This window comes from Scylla paramamosain, chromosome 33 (assembly GCF_035594125.1).
Source record: "Scylla paramamosain isolate STU-SP2022 chromosome 33, ASM3559412v1, whole genome shotgun sequence".
Classification (NCBI taxonomy): domain Eukaryota; kingdom Metazoa; phylum Arthropoda; class Malacostraca; order Decapoda; family Portunidae; genus Scylla; species Scylla paramamosain.
The window spans coordinates 2,423,540-2,440,865 of NC_087183.1; the positions used below are offsets into that span (position 1 = coordinate 2,423,540).

General features: G+C 38.9%; 1 protein-coding gene across 3 annotated transcripts in view; it reads left to right on the plus strand.

Moving 5' to 3' along the window:
• LOC135089532 (uncharacterized) overlaps positions 1-17,326 on the plus strand; it is an 81,747-nt gene that overhangs the window by 50,710 nt on the left and 13,711 nt on the right. Inside the window, exon 5 of one of the 3 annotated variants that reach the window (XM_063985182.1) lies at positions 3,696-5,577. The exons of the other annotated variants lie outside the window; for them this stretch is intronic. Coding sequence (XP_063841252.1) covers positions 3,696-3,697 — 2 coding nt within the window. The 3' untranslated portion in view covers positions 3,698-5,577. Of the gene's footprint in view, positions 1-3,695; positions 5,578-17,326 lie in introns of those variants that run through there. 3 annotated transcript variants of the gene reach the window in all.

Sequence of the window (17,326 nt, forward strand, 5' to 3'; positions counted from 1 at the left end):
TGAATGATTGAGAATACTGGTTAACTCTTGCGTTAGAGAGGTGGACAGAATAAGGGTGAGAGAAAGAAGAAAGTCTTGTGCAGCGAGGCCGCGGAAGGAGGGGAGGCATGCAGTTAGCAAGATCAGAAGAGCAGTTAGCATGAAAATAGCGGTAGAAGACAGCTAGATATGCAACATTGCGGCGGTGAGAGAGACGCTGAAGACAGTCAGTTAGAGGAGAGGAGTTGATGAGACGAAAAGCTTTTGATTCCACCCTGTCTAGAAGAGCAGTATGAGTGGAACCCCCCCACACATGTGAAGTATACTCCATACATGGACGGATAAGGCCCTTGTACAGAGTTAGCAGCTGAGGGGGTGAGATAAACTGGCGGAGACGTCTCAGAACAACCAACTTCATAGAAGCTGTTTTAGCTAGAGATGAGATGTGAAGTTTCCAGTTCAGATTATAAGTAAAGGACAAACCGAGAATGTTCAGTGTAGAAGAGGGGGACAGTTGAGTGTCACTGAAGAAGAGGGGATAGTTGTCTGGAAGGTTGTGACGAGTTGGTAGATGGAGGAATTGAGTTTTTGAGGCATTGAACAATACCAAGTTTGCTCTGCCCCAATCAGAAATTTTAGAAAGATCAGAAGTCAGGCGTTCTGTGGCTTCCCTGCGTGATATGTTTACCTCCTGAAGGGTTGGACGTCTATGAAAAGACGTGGAAAAGTACAAGGTGGTATCATCAGCGTAGGAGTGGATAGGACAAGAAGTTTGGTTTAGAAGATCATTAATGAATAATAAGAAGAGAGTGGGTGACAGGACAGAACCCTGAGGAACACCACTGTTAATAGCCTTAGGAGAACAGTGACCGTCTACCACAGCAGCAATAGAACGGTCAGAAAGGAAACTTGAGATGAAGTTACAGAGAGAAGGATAGAAACCGTAGGAGGGTAGTTTGGAAATCAAAGCTTTGTGCCAGACTCTATCAAAAGCTTTTGATATGTCCAAGGCAACAGCAAAAGTTTCACCAAAATCTCTAAAAGAGGATGACCAAGACTCAGTAAGGAAAGCCAGAAGATCACCAGTAGAGCGGCCTTGACGAAACCCATACTGGCGATCAGATAGAAGGTTGTGAAGTGATAGATGTTTAAGAATCTTCCTGTTGAGGATAGATTCAAAAACTTTAGATAGGCAGGAAATTAAAGCAATAGGACGGTAGTTTGAGGGATTAGAACGGTCACCCTTTTTATGAACAGGTTGAATGTAGGCAAACTTCCAGCAAGAAGGAAAGGTAGATGTTGACAGACAGAGCTGAAAGAGTTTGACTAGGCAAGGTGCAAGCACGGAGGCACAGTTTCGGAGAACAATAGGAGGGACCCCATCAGGTCCATAAGCCTTCCGAGGGTTTAGGCCAGCGAGGGCATGGAAAACATCACTGCGAAGAATTTTAATAGGTGGCATGAAGTAGTCAGAGGGTGGAGGAGAGGGAGGAACAAGCTCAGAATCGTCCAAGGTAGAGTTTTTAGCAAAGGTTTGAGGAAAGAGTTCAGCTTTAGAAATAGATGTGATAGCAGTGGTGCCATCTGGTTGAAATAGAGGAGGAAAAGAAGAAGAAGCAAAGTTACTGGAGATATTTTTGACTAGATGCCAGAAATCACGAGGGGAGTTAGATCTTGAAAGGTTTTGACATTTTCTGTTAATGAAGGAGTTTTTGGCTAGTTGGAGAACAAACTTGGCATGGTTCCGGGCAGAAATATAAAGTGCATGAGATTCTGGTGATGGAAGGCTTAAATACCTTTTGTGGGCCACCTCTCTATCATGTATAGCACGAGAACAAGCTGTGTTAAACCAAGGTTTAGAAGGTTTAGGACGAAAAAAAGAGTGAGGAATGTATGCCTTCATGCCAGACACTATCACCTCTGTTATGCGCTCAGCACACAAAGACGGGTCTCTGACATGTAAGCAGTAGTCATTCCAAGGAATGAGGAATAGAGAAAATGAGGATAGAGAAAGTAGGAGGGAACAGAAAAGGGGCTACTGTCAGTTGCCTCAGACACCGGAGTTTCAGTGAGCAAAAGAAGATGAGGTTTAGAAGAGGAGAGGTGGTGTTCTACAGATTGAAAATTAGATCTTAGACCGCGAATGTTGCAGAGGTTAATGAAGAAAAAGTTGAGGGGGGTTTGTCAAGACACTTAGGGTCGTCGACAGAAAGGCAGTCCGACCTGGGGACATTTATGGTCCCCTCCCCAGATGGGGACTCCGAGGCTGGTGTAGGAGTCGCCATGATGATTTTAAAATTTTTGAGTGAAGGGTGTGTGTGTTATTAGGTGCTTGTAGTTTTGTGTGGAGGAAGAGAGTTGTCTTTAGAGGGCAGGCTGTGACTGCCCCCTTGTGTTGTGAGACACAAAGGGAAACGTTCAGTGAGGTCACAGCTGGGTTTGATGATAAGTTCACAGCACCCTCTGAACAGTGCTTTAGACCTCACTGGGAGTAATTATCGTTTCGGCAGGTGTCTACTGCCTCCTCCTATATACACACACACACACACATATATATATATATATATATATATATATATATATATATATATATATATATATATAGAGAGAGAGAGAGAGAGAGAGAGAGAGAGAGAGAGAGAGAGAGAGAGAGAGAGAGAGAGAGAGAGAGAGATTCAGATTCAGATTCAGATTCAGATTCTTTATTATTCCATGAGACATGGTTATTCTTACAGATTGGTTAATATAGGTAGTCATGTTTAATATATAATAGCAAATAAAATACACACACACACACACACACACACACACACACACACACACACACACACACACACACACACACACGCGCGCGCGCGCGCACGCACACACACACACTAAAAAGTAGATTGACTCAAAACTTCTTTGCTACTCTGTATTAAACATTTAGTAAACGTCATTTAAAATAATTGTGCTATGATAACATTGACTAATAATTATTTAAAAGAATTTCGCTAAGTCTAGACTTAAAAGCATAAAGGCTTTCAGAATTGATCACATTGGTGGGCAGTGTATTCCATAACTTTGGTCCAAGTATCGTAATGGCTCTGGCACCAGAGTTCTAGCTCTACCCACATAAAGGTTATTGAGCTGTCTTGTGTTGCTTGTGGTGTGTTCTCTAACTGTGGGAAATTTGAGGTACCAGTCTGGATAACAGCCTTATAAACAGTTGTACATTTATCAAGGGTGTGCTTCTCTTTGATTTTCAACCACTTTAACTCTTTTATGAAGGGGGTTACATGATCATACTTTCTGGTACACCCAACAGCTACTTTAGCTGCAAAATTTTGCAATTTCTGAACATTGTGCAGCAAAGTTTCATTAGTTGTACCCCATATTACAATACAGTAATTTATTAAACTGAGAACTAGTGACTGTACTACAAGTATTCTTGTTGATTTATCAAAGTTCTGGCTTATTCTATTAATGAACATTAACGCACCCATTACTTTCTTTGTTAATTCACCAATATGTACGTCAAAAAGCATGTATTTATCAATGAAAACACCAAGATTTTTAACATGAGAGCTTGGGTAAATGAAATCTCCATCACAGTCTATTATGGTGTTCGGAGGAATCTGTGACAGAAGTTGTCTGTTACCAATGAAGATACATTGTGTTTTCTTTGAATTTAACATCAGCCCGTTTCTAAGAAAATACTGTTTTACATTCCGCAGAGTTTCTTCCGTTCTAGAGATGAGAGCTACAAGGTTATTTGGAGTGTCGGCGTGGAGAAACTGAGTGTCATCAGCATACTGTGTTAGACAACATTCGTTGATACTCTCATTAAGGTCATTTACATAAATCGAAAATAAAACGGGTCCGAGAATTGAACCTTGTGGGACTCCATAAGCTACGTTAAGTTTATTAGATACTGTGCTATTGAGACGGACAGACTGAGCTCTGTTTTCAATGTAACTTTTAAACCAGAAGATGTCCATTTTTATTGCAGAACTTTTTTTTTAAAGAATCTCATGACTGACACTGTCAAAAGCTTTAGAGAGGTCACACAAGGTTAACAATGTAATTTTCTTAAGAGTCTATATTGCTATATATTTTGTTTGTGATAACAGTAAGTGCAGTCTCTGTTGACAGTTTTGGACGAAAGCCATGTTGGGTGTTAGACAATGATTGACTAAATTCCAAGAAATACATGAGTTGATTGGTGACAACTTTTTCTAATAGTTTTGATATGATAGGTAATAGAGAGATGGGTCGAAAATTATTTGGATCATTAACATCACCGGTTTTGAGTATTGGTACAACTAGTGCGTGTTTCCAGGATGTAGGAAAGATGCCTGTTACAATTGAAGTATTGATGATACACGTCAAATAAAAAGCTATAACATAGAGTGCATCCTTAATAAATCTCATTGAAATGCCATCCGAACCTACAGAACTAGTTTCTTTTAGGTTTTTAATAGTGAGGATAACAGTTTCAACACTTACAGGATGAGGTCTAAAAAGATCATCGTCACCTAAAGCTACATTAAAATTATTTGCATCAGATACATTTTCACCATGGAGGAACTCTTGTGTTTGTTCATACGTTTTCTTCCCGACATTTGCAAAATGAAAATTAAATTCATTGGCTTTGTTAGCTATGTTTTCAAAGTTGTGCCCATTAGAGTTTTTACCGCCAGGAACAATGTCTTTAATGATTTTCCAGGTCTTAGAGGTGTTACCTTTGGCATCTTGTAATTGTTTATGGTGATATTCTGCTCTGCCCTCTGTAATTAATGTCTTTACGCTTTTCTTTTCTTGCTTATACTGTTCCTGTAAAGTTACGTTATGTCGGTCAGATTTAAGTTCTTTTCGAGTATTATTTCTAAGGCTCATCGCTGCACGTATCTCATTATTCATCCATGGTGCAAACGGTCTTGTAATACTCTTAGTAACAAAGGGAGCACAGTCATCTAAGCATTTGATAAAATTCTCCGTAAAAATATCAACCTGTGTATTCACATCATCAGTATCCATTATTGCATTAAAACACTGTGTGTTTTGTAAAAGTTTAAAACAAAAAGCATCTTTGGAATAGTTCCTGAGATGACGAAATGATCGAACAATAGACGGTCTCTTTGGTTTAGTTATGTCAACAGTAATGCTAATGAGATCATGGTCTCCAATTTCTAGAGGAACAACATCCCATGAGTTAACAATGTCAGGTTTGTTAGTGATAACAAGATCCAGCAATGTTGATGAAGTAGCAGTAACTCTCGTTGGTTTATTTATTACTTGAGTTAATTTGTTATTTCTTATGATCTTATTTAGCTTGTTATCATTGGCAAATAAATTATCGTTAAAGTCACCAAGAATAAACGACGCCTTATTTCTCATGCAAACCATTCTTAAAACATCCTGTATATACCCAAAGGTAGCAGCCGGAGCTTTGGGATGTCGGTACATACATCCAACAACAATTGCTGGTAACTTGCGACACTGTATCGTTACCCATATGTCTTCAATGCCTGTCTGCCTGGGAATCATTAAATCATTTACGTTTGCAGACAAGACATCCTTAACGTAGATACAGACAGAGAGAGAGAGAGAGAGAGAGAGAGAGAGAGAGAGAGAGAGAGAGAGAGAGAGAGAGAGAGAGAGAGAGAGAGAGAGAGAGAGAGAGAGAGAGAGAGAGAGATTAGTTCAGGATTAGGAAATCAGAGAAGGGAGCAAGGGTTGGAGACAGTAGATTAGGAGGCCTAGCCTATGCAGATGACACAGTGTTAATTGCTGAAAAGAAAGAGGACATGAAGGAGTTACTTGGAATGGAAGAAGAGTACGGAAGGGAGTGGGACATTAAATGCAGTGATGGGAAATACCACAAGGCAGAACAGCGATGATACACAAAACATTTAGATTTAAAGCAACTCATGTATGTAATGAAATGGCAGGGAAGGCAGATCATCATTGTTCTTTACTAACAAATATAAAATAAAAAAAAGTATTTAATTAATATGTAAATGATAACAGGTAGCTTTATTATAAATTAAAATTATTGGTTAGCAAAAAAATAAATTAATAAAAATGTTAAGTAAATTAGCCCTTAAATTATAAATTGAGTAAATTGTACAGAGGAGGGCAAAATATGCCATAAGGTATCAGTCCTTATTGTAAAGCAAATTATTGACATATGTTTATGTAATGCATATAATTTAACCTTGTAATATAATGTGTACGCTTATGACAATAAAGAATTGAAATTGAAATTGAAAAAAAAAAATGTAAGGTGATAATAATTATAACAGCACATGAATAAGCAAGTGGATCCTGGGCAACAGTATGATAGAAGTAGTAGATAATTATTCATACCAAGGTATAAAAATTAGTAAAGAGGGAATAGGTAAAGAAAGAAAAATGAAGAGAACGCCAGGAGAATGACAGGCATGATAATTAATGAAGAAAATAGATCAATTAACAAGTGTGAAATAGATAGAAACTTGTGGAAAGGAATGGCAATAGCTTATTGTTTGTATGGATCAGAAATTACTCATTACCGGGAGGGAGAACTCATGAAGCTTTAAAGACCACAGAACATTATAGGTAAGTAGAGTTTAGAGGTCCCAAATAGTACAGCAGTAGAGGTAGAGTTTAGAGGTCCCAAATAGTACAGCAGTAGAGTCAATCAGAGGTGAGATGAGGTGGAGCACATTTAGGGAAAGGGTAGTGGAAGAAAAAAATAATTTACTTTATATGGTAGAGGGACTCAGCGAGGACAGGTGGGTTAAACTCATCTTAAAAAACTCATCTTAAAAAAAAAAAAAAAAAATAGAACGGTGGAAACGAAGGGAGAACATAGAGGAAGAATGGCAGAGGATAGCAGGATGGTGAAAGAAAAATAAAAGACAAATGATTAGGTTACATAGATGAACTTTATTATAGTGTCACTAAGTCATGCTATGATGATTTGTGTTCAATGGTAAATAAGGAGGTTGTTATGAAAGAAGGCACACAGTGGTTTAATTATGAGACTAAAACTGCTATAATTGAAAGGAGGAGAAATGAGAGGAAATTGCGTAAATTTCGAAATGAGCTGACACGGCAAGAGTATAATGAGTCTAAAAGTAAGATTAATAAGATGACAAAGAAATGTAAATGTATTTATCTTTGGGAGAGTTTTAGAGATGGCCTCCAGTGTAACTTTACTATCTATTTGATGATCTAACACGTAATAGGAATACTTCGCAATGGCTATTCAGACATTGCATTTGCAAATAAATTTTTGGCTTTCTTTCACAATAAGATTGAAAAATGATTGACAGCTTTAAAGAAATACCCCGAGGACTCTGTCCAGACTACCTGCCCGATGTTCCGTATTGTGGATTATTATGTTTTAGGCCCATTACCTTTAATAAACTAAATACAATCATAAAGAAAGTTAAGGGAACCTGTTTAAACAGTGATCCTATGCTCATTTTTTTTTTTTTAGTGATGCAGGATAAGGACTTCCCAAATATTGTGTTTATAATATATATATATATGTATATATATATATATATATATATATATATATATATATATATATATATATATATATATATATATATATATATATATATATATATATATATATATATATATATATATATATATATATATATATATATATTACTGAATTGTGTAAACCTAAGCATCGCAGTGTTCATTTCCATCATGTGAAAAGTTAGCCATTGTTAAACCAATCGTGAAGGGAAATTTAAACCACCAGGATTTTAATTCTTTTTTTTTTAACCTGTATCAAAATAGTATTGAAATAGTAATACTTGACCAGTTAATAGAATACTCGTATTTAGAAAAACGTAATGTATTACCCGACAATCAGTCTGCTTACAGATGATTATACTCCACTGAGACGGCAGTGTGCAATGTTGTTCATTCGCTGTTGCTGTGTATGGATGAAGGACATTTTGGTGTTCTAGTACTGTTAGATCTGAGTGCAGCGTTTGATGCTGTTGTAAATTACTGTTACTTGAATATATATGTGCTATAGGAATGACAGATGATGTTTTGTGTTGCTTGATAAGTTACTTGGAGGACAGCATGTTTAATGGTTCGGGTTGGCAATATTTTATCAGAGCCAAGGCCATTACTGAGAGGCAGGTAGCAGTGAAAGGGTTAAGTATGGTGAGCAAAACAGCGTAAGTATGAAGTAATGGTTTTGGAGGTGTGAAGTGTGCACGTCAAGGCCTGGCTGTGGCTTGTGCCTGTGCGTTACCCTACCGAAGTCAACCTTTCATAAGCCGCATCCCAAATTTCAAGATCTTTTCCTCCCTTATATTTGAGTGTTTTGAATGAATCGATGCTAAGATGTTCTGGTTAATTAAAAGATTGCTGGCCTTCAGCCACCAAGATATTAATTAGTTTTGTTCTCAGTTTTCAAGTTTTGTGATGTATCTGTAATTTTTGGCTGTTGATTCTTTAAGATTCTAAGATGTTTTCAATGGAAGACGGTAGTGATTGTTATAGGAGAAAGACGCTCACCATGGCGAGAAGATGAAGTTAAAAAGAGAATTACATGATTAAATAGATAAGGATTGAATATCAAGAGGATGTGGCATAATGGCTTCACTAAATAATCCAGTAATAATTGTTGTGTATATACTTGGCTCAGCAGGACTACAGTAATGATTCATATAAGTATCTGGCAGAGATTCTTGTTTGACTAGGCAAGGTGCAAGCACGGAGGCACAGTTTCGAAGAACAATATGAGGAACCCCATCAGATCCATAAGCCTTCTGAGGGTTTAGGCCAGCGAGGGCATGGAAAACATCATTGGGAAGAATTTTAATGGGTAGCATGAAGTAGTCAGAGGGTGGAGGAGAAGGAGCAACAAGCCCAGAATCGTCCAAGGTAGAGTTTTTAGGAAGAGCGAAGAGTTCAGCTTTAGAAATAGATGTGATAGCAGCAGTGGCATTTGGTTTAAATAAAGGAGGGAAAGAAGAAGAAGAAAAGTTATTAGAGATATTTTTGGTTAGATGCCAAAAGTTCAATATAACAAAAGCAATATGATTGTACTTGTTTCCCAGTACTTATTAGGAAAACTTTCTTATTTTATTTTGTTTTATTTATTATTTATTTGTTTATTTATTTATTTATTTTTACCTTTGGTTTCCCTAGTCTGTCAGGACTGGGACGGTGCCTGCTAATGAAGGTCTTTGCATTTGGCATTTAGGAACCGTTACCTGAAGTGGATGCCCTTCCTAGCATTGGCTAGAATTCGAACCTATGTGCCTGAGGACCCCTCGTCCCCAAAACATGCGCGGTCTCACTAAGATAAAATGGTATGGGCATGTAGGTATAGAAAAAGGGGTTGCTTATGGTGAACATACAGAGCTATCCACTCTGTGGGTGTATAGAAAAGTGAAATTAATGAGAAAGGTCGTAGGCGACTATACCGAATTAGGTAACTTAGATGTAAGGGATGATGAGGCTGGAGAACAGGAGCTTGGGAATGAGATGTGTTGTTGCTGAACAGATAAAGAGACATCCATTACCTATCTACGGATTATAGATTCAATTGTGAAAATAGTGACAGCTGACTGTGAAAGACGTGTAACTGGCGAATATATATATATATATATATATATATATATATATATATATATATATATATATATATATATATATATATATATATATATATATATATATATATATATATATATATATATATATATATATATATACCGACGATGAAGACCGACTATTTTTTTCTTCTCATGTCAATATTATTGCACAATGGAAGTCAAAATTCCGTGTGAATATAGTATATTCATTCCTCTGCTGAAATATGTTTAAAGAAAATTGTTTTGCAGTTCAGTTTTTGTAAAATATGAAAGTGCGAACCTGGATGTGACTCAAGGATTTTTAGTTTGCTTGCTGCGATCGACTATGCCTCATATTTTACATTATTACAAATTTATTTTGGGTAAGTATATGTTTTCCTTCCAGCCAAATTTGTGGGAGATCTTGTTTTACTGATTGCATTGCCACAATCGCTATGTGTTATCAAATAAATAAGAAACACGACATTTTATTAAGATTTTCGGAGCGGACATGAACATCGTCGCTTCGGAGGTGAAAGCCCGAACTGCTTTGACTAATAAATGAGTTAGTAGTGACCACTTCTCATTGAAATATTATATGGAACAGCACGAGTTATCTTTTTCTCTATATTAGCAAAAGAAACGTGGAATTCGTAGTATTTATTTAAAAAAAAGTGAAAGTGCAGGGTGATATGTCCATACCGAAAGGAACTGTTTTTTTTTTTTTTTTAATGTAGGAGGGACACTGGCCAAGGGCAACAAAAATCTAAAAAAAAAAAAAAAGCCCACTGAGATGCCAGTCCCATAAAAGAGTCCAAAGCGGTAGTCAAAACTTCAAGGATAAGTATCTTGAAACCTCCCTGTTGAAGGAATTCAAGTCATAGGAAGGTGGAAATACAGAAGTAGGCAGGGAGTTCCAGAGTTTACCAGAGAAAGGGATGGATGATTGAGAATACTGGTTAACTCTTGCATTAGAGAGGTGGAAAGAATAGGGGTGAGAGAAAGTCTTACAGCGAGGCCGCGGGAGGAGGGGAGGCATGCACTTAGCAAGATCAGAAGAGCAGTTAGCGTGAAAATAGCGGTAGAAGACAGCTAGAGATACAACATTGTAGCAATAAGAGAGAAGCTGAAGACAATTAGTTAGAAGAGAGGAGTTGATGAGACGAAAAACTTTTGATTCCACCCTGTCTAGAAGAGCGGTATGAGTGGAACCCCCCCAGACATGTGAAGCATACTCCATACGTGGACGGATAAGGCCCTTGTATAGAGTTAGCAGCTGGGTGGGGTAAGAAAAACTGGCGAAGACGTCTCAGATATGAAGTTTACAGTTCAGATTATAAGTAAAGGACAGGCCGAAGATGGTCAGTGTAGAAGAGGGGGACAGTTGAGTGTCACTGAAAAAGAGGGGATAGTTGTCTGGAAGGTTGTCTCGAGTTGATAGATGGAGGAATTGAGTTTTTGAAGCATTAAACAATACCAAGTTTGCTGTGCCCCAATCAGAAATTTTAGAAAGATCAGAAGTCAGGCATTCTGTGGCTTCCCTGCGTGAAATGTTTACTTCCTGAAGGATTGGATGTTTATGAAAAGACGTGGAAAAGTGCATGGTGGTATCGTCAGCGTAGGAGTGGAGAGGACAGGAAGTTTGGTTTAGAAGGTCATTGATGAATAATAAGAAGAGAGTGGGTGACAAGACAAAACCCTGAGGAACACCACTGTTAATAGACAGTGACCGTCTACCACAGCAGCAATAGAACGGTCAGAAAGGAAACTTGAGATGAAGTTACAGAGAGAATAGAAGCCATAGGAGGGTAGTTTGGAAATCAAAGCTTTGTGCCAGACTCTATCAAAAGCTTTTGATATGTCGAAGACAACAGAAAAAGTTTCACCAAAATCTCTAACAGAGGATGACCAAGACTCCGTAAGGAAAGCCAGAAGATCACCAGTAGAGCGGCCTTGACGGAACTCATACTGGCGATCAGATACAAGGTTGTGAAGTGATAGATGTTTAAAAAATCTTCCTGTTGAGGATAGATTCAAAAACTTTAGATAGGCAAGGATTTAAAGCAAAAGGACGGTAGTTTGAGGGATTAGAACGGTCACCCTTTTTAGGAACAGGCTGAATGTAGGCAAACTTCCAGCAAGAAGGAAAGGTAGATGTCGACAGACAGAGCTGAAAGAGTTTGACTAGGCAAGGTGCAAACACAGAGGCACAGTTTCGGAGAACAATCGGCCGGACCCCATCAAGTCCATAAGTCTTCCGATGGTTTAGGCCAGCGAGGGCACGGAGAACATCATTGCAAAGAATTTTAATAGGTAGCATGAAGTAATCAGAGAGGGGTAGAGGAGAGCGAGGAACAAGCCTGGAATCGTCCAAGGTAGAGTTTTTAGCAAAGGTTTGAGCGAAGAGTTCAGCTTTAGAAATAGACGTGATAGCAGTGGTGCCATCTGGTTGAAGTAGAGGAGGGAAAGAAGAACAAGCAAAGTTATTGGAGATATTTTTGGCTAGATACCAGAAGTCACGGAAGGAGTTAGATCTTGAAAGATGTTGACACTGTTAACGAAGGCGGTTTTGGCTAGTTGGAGAACAGACTTGGCATGGTTCCGGGCAGAAATATAAAATGCATGAGATTCTGGTGATGGAAAGTTTAAGTACCTTTTGTGGGCCACCTCTCTATCATGTATAGTACGATAATTTACATTCTTTACATTCTTTAGAGAGATGTAGGTTAAGAGGGGACCTGATAGAAGTCTTTAAGTGGTATAAGGGTTATAACAAGGGTTTTATAGGCAAAATTCTTAGGATCAGCAACCAGGGTAGAACAAGAAATAACGGGTTCAAGCTTGAAAAATTTAGGTTTAGGAAGGAGATAGGAAAAAATTGGTTCTCAATTAGAGTGGTAGATGAGTGGAACGGACTCAGTAATCATGTTGTTAGTGCTAGGACACTAGAGAGCTTTAAGAGAAGATTAGACAAGTTTATGGATGGGGATAATAGATGGAAATAGGTAGGTATATTTCATACAGGGACTGCCACGTGTAAGCCTGGTCGCTTCTTGCAGCTTCCCTTATTTCTTATGTTCTTATGTTCTTATGAGAACAAGCTGTGTTGAACCAAGGTTTGGAAGGTTTTGGTCGAGAAAAAGAGTGAGGAATGTACGCCTTCATGCCAGGCACTATCACCTCTGTTATGTGCTCAGCACTTAAAGACGGGTCTCGGACACGGAAGCAGTCATCATTCCAAGAAAAATCAGCAAAATACCTCCTCAGGTCCCCCCAACTAGCAGAGGCAAAGCGCCAGAGACACCTTCGCTTAGGGGGATCCTGAGGAGGGATTGGAGCGATAGGACAAGATACAAATATGAGATTGTGGTCGGAGGAGCCCAACGGAGAAGAGAGGGTGACAGCATAAGCAGAAGGATTAGAGATCAGGAAAAGGTCAAGAATGTTGGGCGTATCTCCAAGACGGTCAGGAATACGAGTAGGGTGATGCACCAATTGCTCTAGGTCATGGAGGATAGTAAAGTCGAAGGCTAGTTCACCAGGATGGTCAGTGAAGGGAGAGGAAAGCCAAAGCTGGTGGTAAACAGAAGGTGAAGGTGAAGGTGAAGGTGAAAACAGGTGAAGTCTCCAAGAATGGAGATCTCTGCAAAAGGGAAGAGAGTCAGAATGTGCCCCACTTTGGAAGTTAAGTAGTCAAAGAACTTCTTATAGTCAGAGGAGTTAGGTAAGAGATATACTGCACAGATAAATTTAGTTTGAGAGTGACTCTGTAGTCGTAGCGAGATGGTGGAAAACTCGGAAGATTCAAGAGCGTGGGCACGAGAGCAGGTTAAATCGTTGCGCAAATAAACGCAAGATCCTGCTTTGGATCGAACATGAGGATAGAGAATGTAAGAGGGAACAGAAAAGCGGCTACTGTCAGTTGCCTCAGACACCTGAGTTGCAGTTAGGAAAAGAAGATGAGTTTTAGAAGAGGAGAGGTGGTGTTCTACAGATTAAAGGTCAGAGGTACTCGGAGGTTTCATATATTCGATATAATAGATTATAAGACTACTGATGATGCATTATGTACACTCATAATGACAATTGATGATCTTGCTTGCTCTGGTTGGGATATCAGCCCCATAGACTCTTTCATACACGTGTTTGAAAAAAGATCACAGAGGGATGTGGAGCAGAGGGAAACTTCCACGAGACAGTGGGATGGCTTCAAATCTTCTGAGGTTTACTGGCTGTTACACTCCTGACATAATGTCACTTATCTACACAACGCACATAAGACCAGTGATAGAGTTTTGTTCTGAGGTCTGGAATACGGGTTATATAAATTATATAAAATTATTTTAGTCCGTGCAACGTTGATAGACCAATCATATCCAGGCCTTGGAGGATTTGTCTAACCATGATAAACTATCTGCTCTATACTTGTTTTCGGTGCGTGGAATGTTGCTGAGAGCTAACCTAATAGAATGTTGAAATATTATGCATGAGCACGCTTTCTTCAGCTATTTTAGACTTTTATAGCGATCCCCGGATGCAAGAGGATTAGAGGCCACACATATAAATTAGCACTCTCATATTGTTTCCTAGAGTATAGGAGGCGCTTCTCTCTTTGTGCTGTTGCTATTTGGAATAGTTTATGTTAGCTCATAATCACTGCCTAAAAAAACTTTGCTTTATATAGCTATTAAATCTATCAATTCTTCCAATTGTACAAACATTGTCAGGTATGAATGTATCAAATACTTTACCCTTATATCTCTGATAACGTTACGATGGACGATGTTAGTCGCTTTAAGTTTACATTAAAGTCAGTACTGGGTTCAAAGTTATATGAATACTATGACTAGTTTCTCCTAGCTACAATGCACCCTCCTGCATGCTTTAATTTTATCTGTTCTAGTTTCTTTCTCTTTGGCTGGCGCACTGGTAGAAATTAACCTTTTCTAGTCTTTACCTAACAGACATCCATATAAGACTCCCAAGGAGAGGTGAGAAAGGTGTGCCCCAACTGTTGGCAACATAATAAAGTCTGTAATTGCGAGGCATAAACAATTCACATCATGAACTCACGACAGAGGAGTCATGCATGCCTCATAAACTTTCTGAGATTTCATGATAAAGTTTATGAGGCAGCATAATATACCTGGATTTCAATAAGGCATTCCGCGAGGCACCCGCCAAAGGCCCTTCAGTACGTAAGATCAGAGCGCATGGGATTGATAAAAAAGTGTTAGGTTGGATAAGATCATGGTTATGCAACAAGCGACAGAATCATTACTCATGGCTCTAAATCCGAGTGTGGACCATTATTACTTAAAATTCTTATTAATGATCTAGAAAGCGGGATTAATAATGCTGTGAATAAATTTTCGAGCACGAGATAGGTAGATTAAGTAAGTCGGATTGAGATGCCGTCGTCCTGTAAACAGAATTGGACATGGTGAACGAATGGATTGATAGATGGCAAATGTAATTTCATATTAGCAAATGTATTTAGCACAGTTAAAGAAAATGCACACAATAGGTAAACAGTAAAGAAAGAAGCTCTGGTTTCATCAGGAAACGGAAAAAAACATTATGAGTTTCGTCAGAAAAGAACAACGCATAGCGGTCAGATATAAGGCAAATCGGATATTATGATCAATCTTCCAGGTCTGCCCGATGGACACTGCTCGATGAGTGTGTTTCTCTCGCCTCTGAAGCAGTGTTATCAAATGAGGTAAAAGTGAAGACCCTACATTACTGGACAGAACTCGTCAGACTGTCTTTCCTGGCAAAGTCTGCCTGTAGTATACTACTCCACACCCCTACAGAAGTGAGTTCAAGTCATTCAGTAGGCAGTATGTGGATGACAAAGTCTGATGTCGTCGTTTCCTCTCTTCTGATGTTACCTTCATTCCCGCCAGTCAACCACCCAGCTTGTGTATTGGAATCGGATATGGTAACAGTGCCCGCCAAGCAATTACAGATGATGTGGACAGGCGTGAGTGTTAAAGGTAAATGTCCCGAAGTAATCATTATGAAAACTATATTTGCCGCTGGTCAGACTTCATCAAGATTATGCTGCACAGTTCCGGTCTTCATATTTTAAAGATATCGGCCTGTTATTATCACTACAAAATAGAAAAATTCAAATGTTACAAGGAATGAAAACTATTTCTTACGAAAGGTATTGCTTTAATTTCCTGCTTATCTAAAGTTTTTGAATCTATCCTCAACAGGAAGATTCTTAAACATCTATCACTTCACAACCTTCTATCTGATCGCCAGTATGGGTTCCGTCAAGGCCGCTCTACTGGTGATCTTCTGGCTTTCCTTACTGAGTCTTGGTCATCCTCTTTTAGAGACTTTGGTGAAACTTTTGCTGTTGCCTTGGACATATCAAAAGCCTTTGATAGAGTCTGGCACAAAGCTTTGATTTCAAAACTATCCTCCTACGGTTTCTATCCTTCTCTCTGTAACTTCATCTCAAGTTTCCTTTCTGACCGTTCTATTGCTGCAGTGGTAGACGGTCACTGTTCTTCTCCTAAATCTATTAACAGTGGTGTTCCTCAGGGTTCTGTCCTGTCACCCACTCTCTTCTTATTATTCATTAATGATCTTCTAAACCAAACGTCTTGTCCTATCCACTCCTATGCTGATGATACCACCCTGCACTTTTCCACGTCTTTTCATAGACGTCCAACTCTTCAGGAGGTAAACATATCACGCAGGGAAGCCACAGAACGCCTGACTTCTGATCTTTCTAAAATTTCTGATTGGGGCAGAGCAAACTTGGTATTGTTCAATGCCTCAAAAACTCAATTCCTCCATCTATCAACTCGACACAATCTTCCAGACAACTATCCCCTCTTCTTCAATGACACTCAACTGTCCCCCTCTTCTACACTGAAGATCCTCGGTCTGTCCTTTACTTATAATCTGAACTGGAAACTTCACATCTCATCTCTAGCTAAAACAGCTTCTATGAAGTTAGGTGTTCTGAGACGTCTCCGCCAGTTTTTCTCACCCCCCCAGCTGCTAACTCTGTACAAGGGCCTTATCCGTCCATGTATGGAGTATGCTTCACATGTCTGGGGGGGTTCCACTCATACTGCTCTTCTAGACAGGGTGGAATCAAAAGCTTTTCGTCTCATCAACTCCTCTCCTCTAACTGACTGTCTTCAGCCCCTCTCTCATCGCTGCAATGTTGCATATCTAGCTGTCTTCTACCGCTATTTTCATGCCAACTGCTCTTCTGATCTTGCTAACTGCATGCCTCCCCTCCTTCCGCGGCCTCGCTGCACAAGACTTTCTTCTTTCTCTCACCCGTATTCTGTCCACCTCTCTAACGCAAGAGTTAACCAGTATTCTCAATCATTCATCCCTTTCTCTGGTAAACTCTGGAACTCCTTGCCTGCTTCTGTATTTCCACCTTCCTATGACTTGAATTCCTTCAAGAGGGAGGTTTCAAGACACTTATCCACCAATTTTTGACCACTGCTTTGACCCTTTTAAGGGACTGGCATTTCAGTGGGCATTTTTTTTATTAGATTTTTGTTGCCCTTGGCCAGTATCCTTCCTACATAAAAAAAATAAAAAAATATTAGAATAATAACCTTGATATCTCTGAAGTGTTCAAGAAACCCTTACGTATTTCTAGGTTTTACTATGTCAAAATAATACAAAACAGGATTTGAATACAATACACATTATGACCATAATAGAGAGAGAAAAAAAAAAGATAATAATGAATATAGAATATAGTAGTATAGTATGAT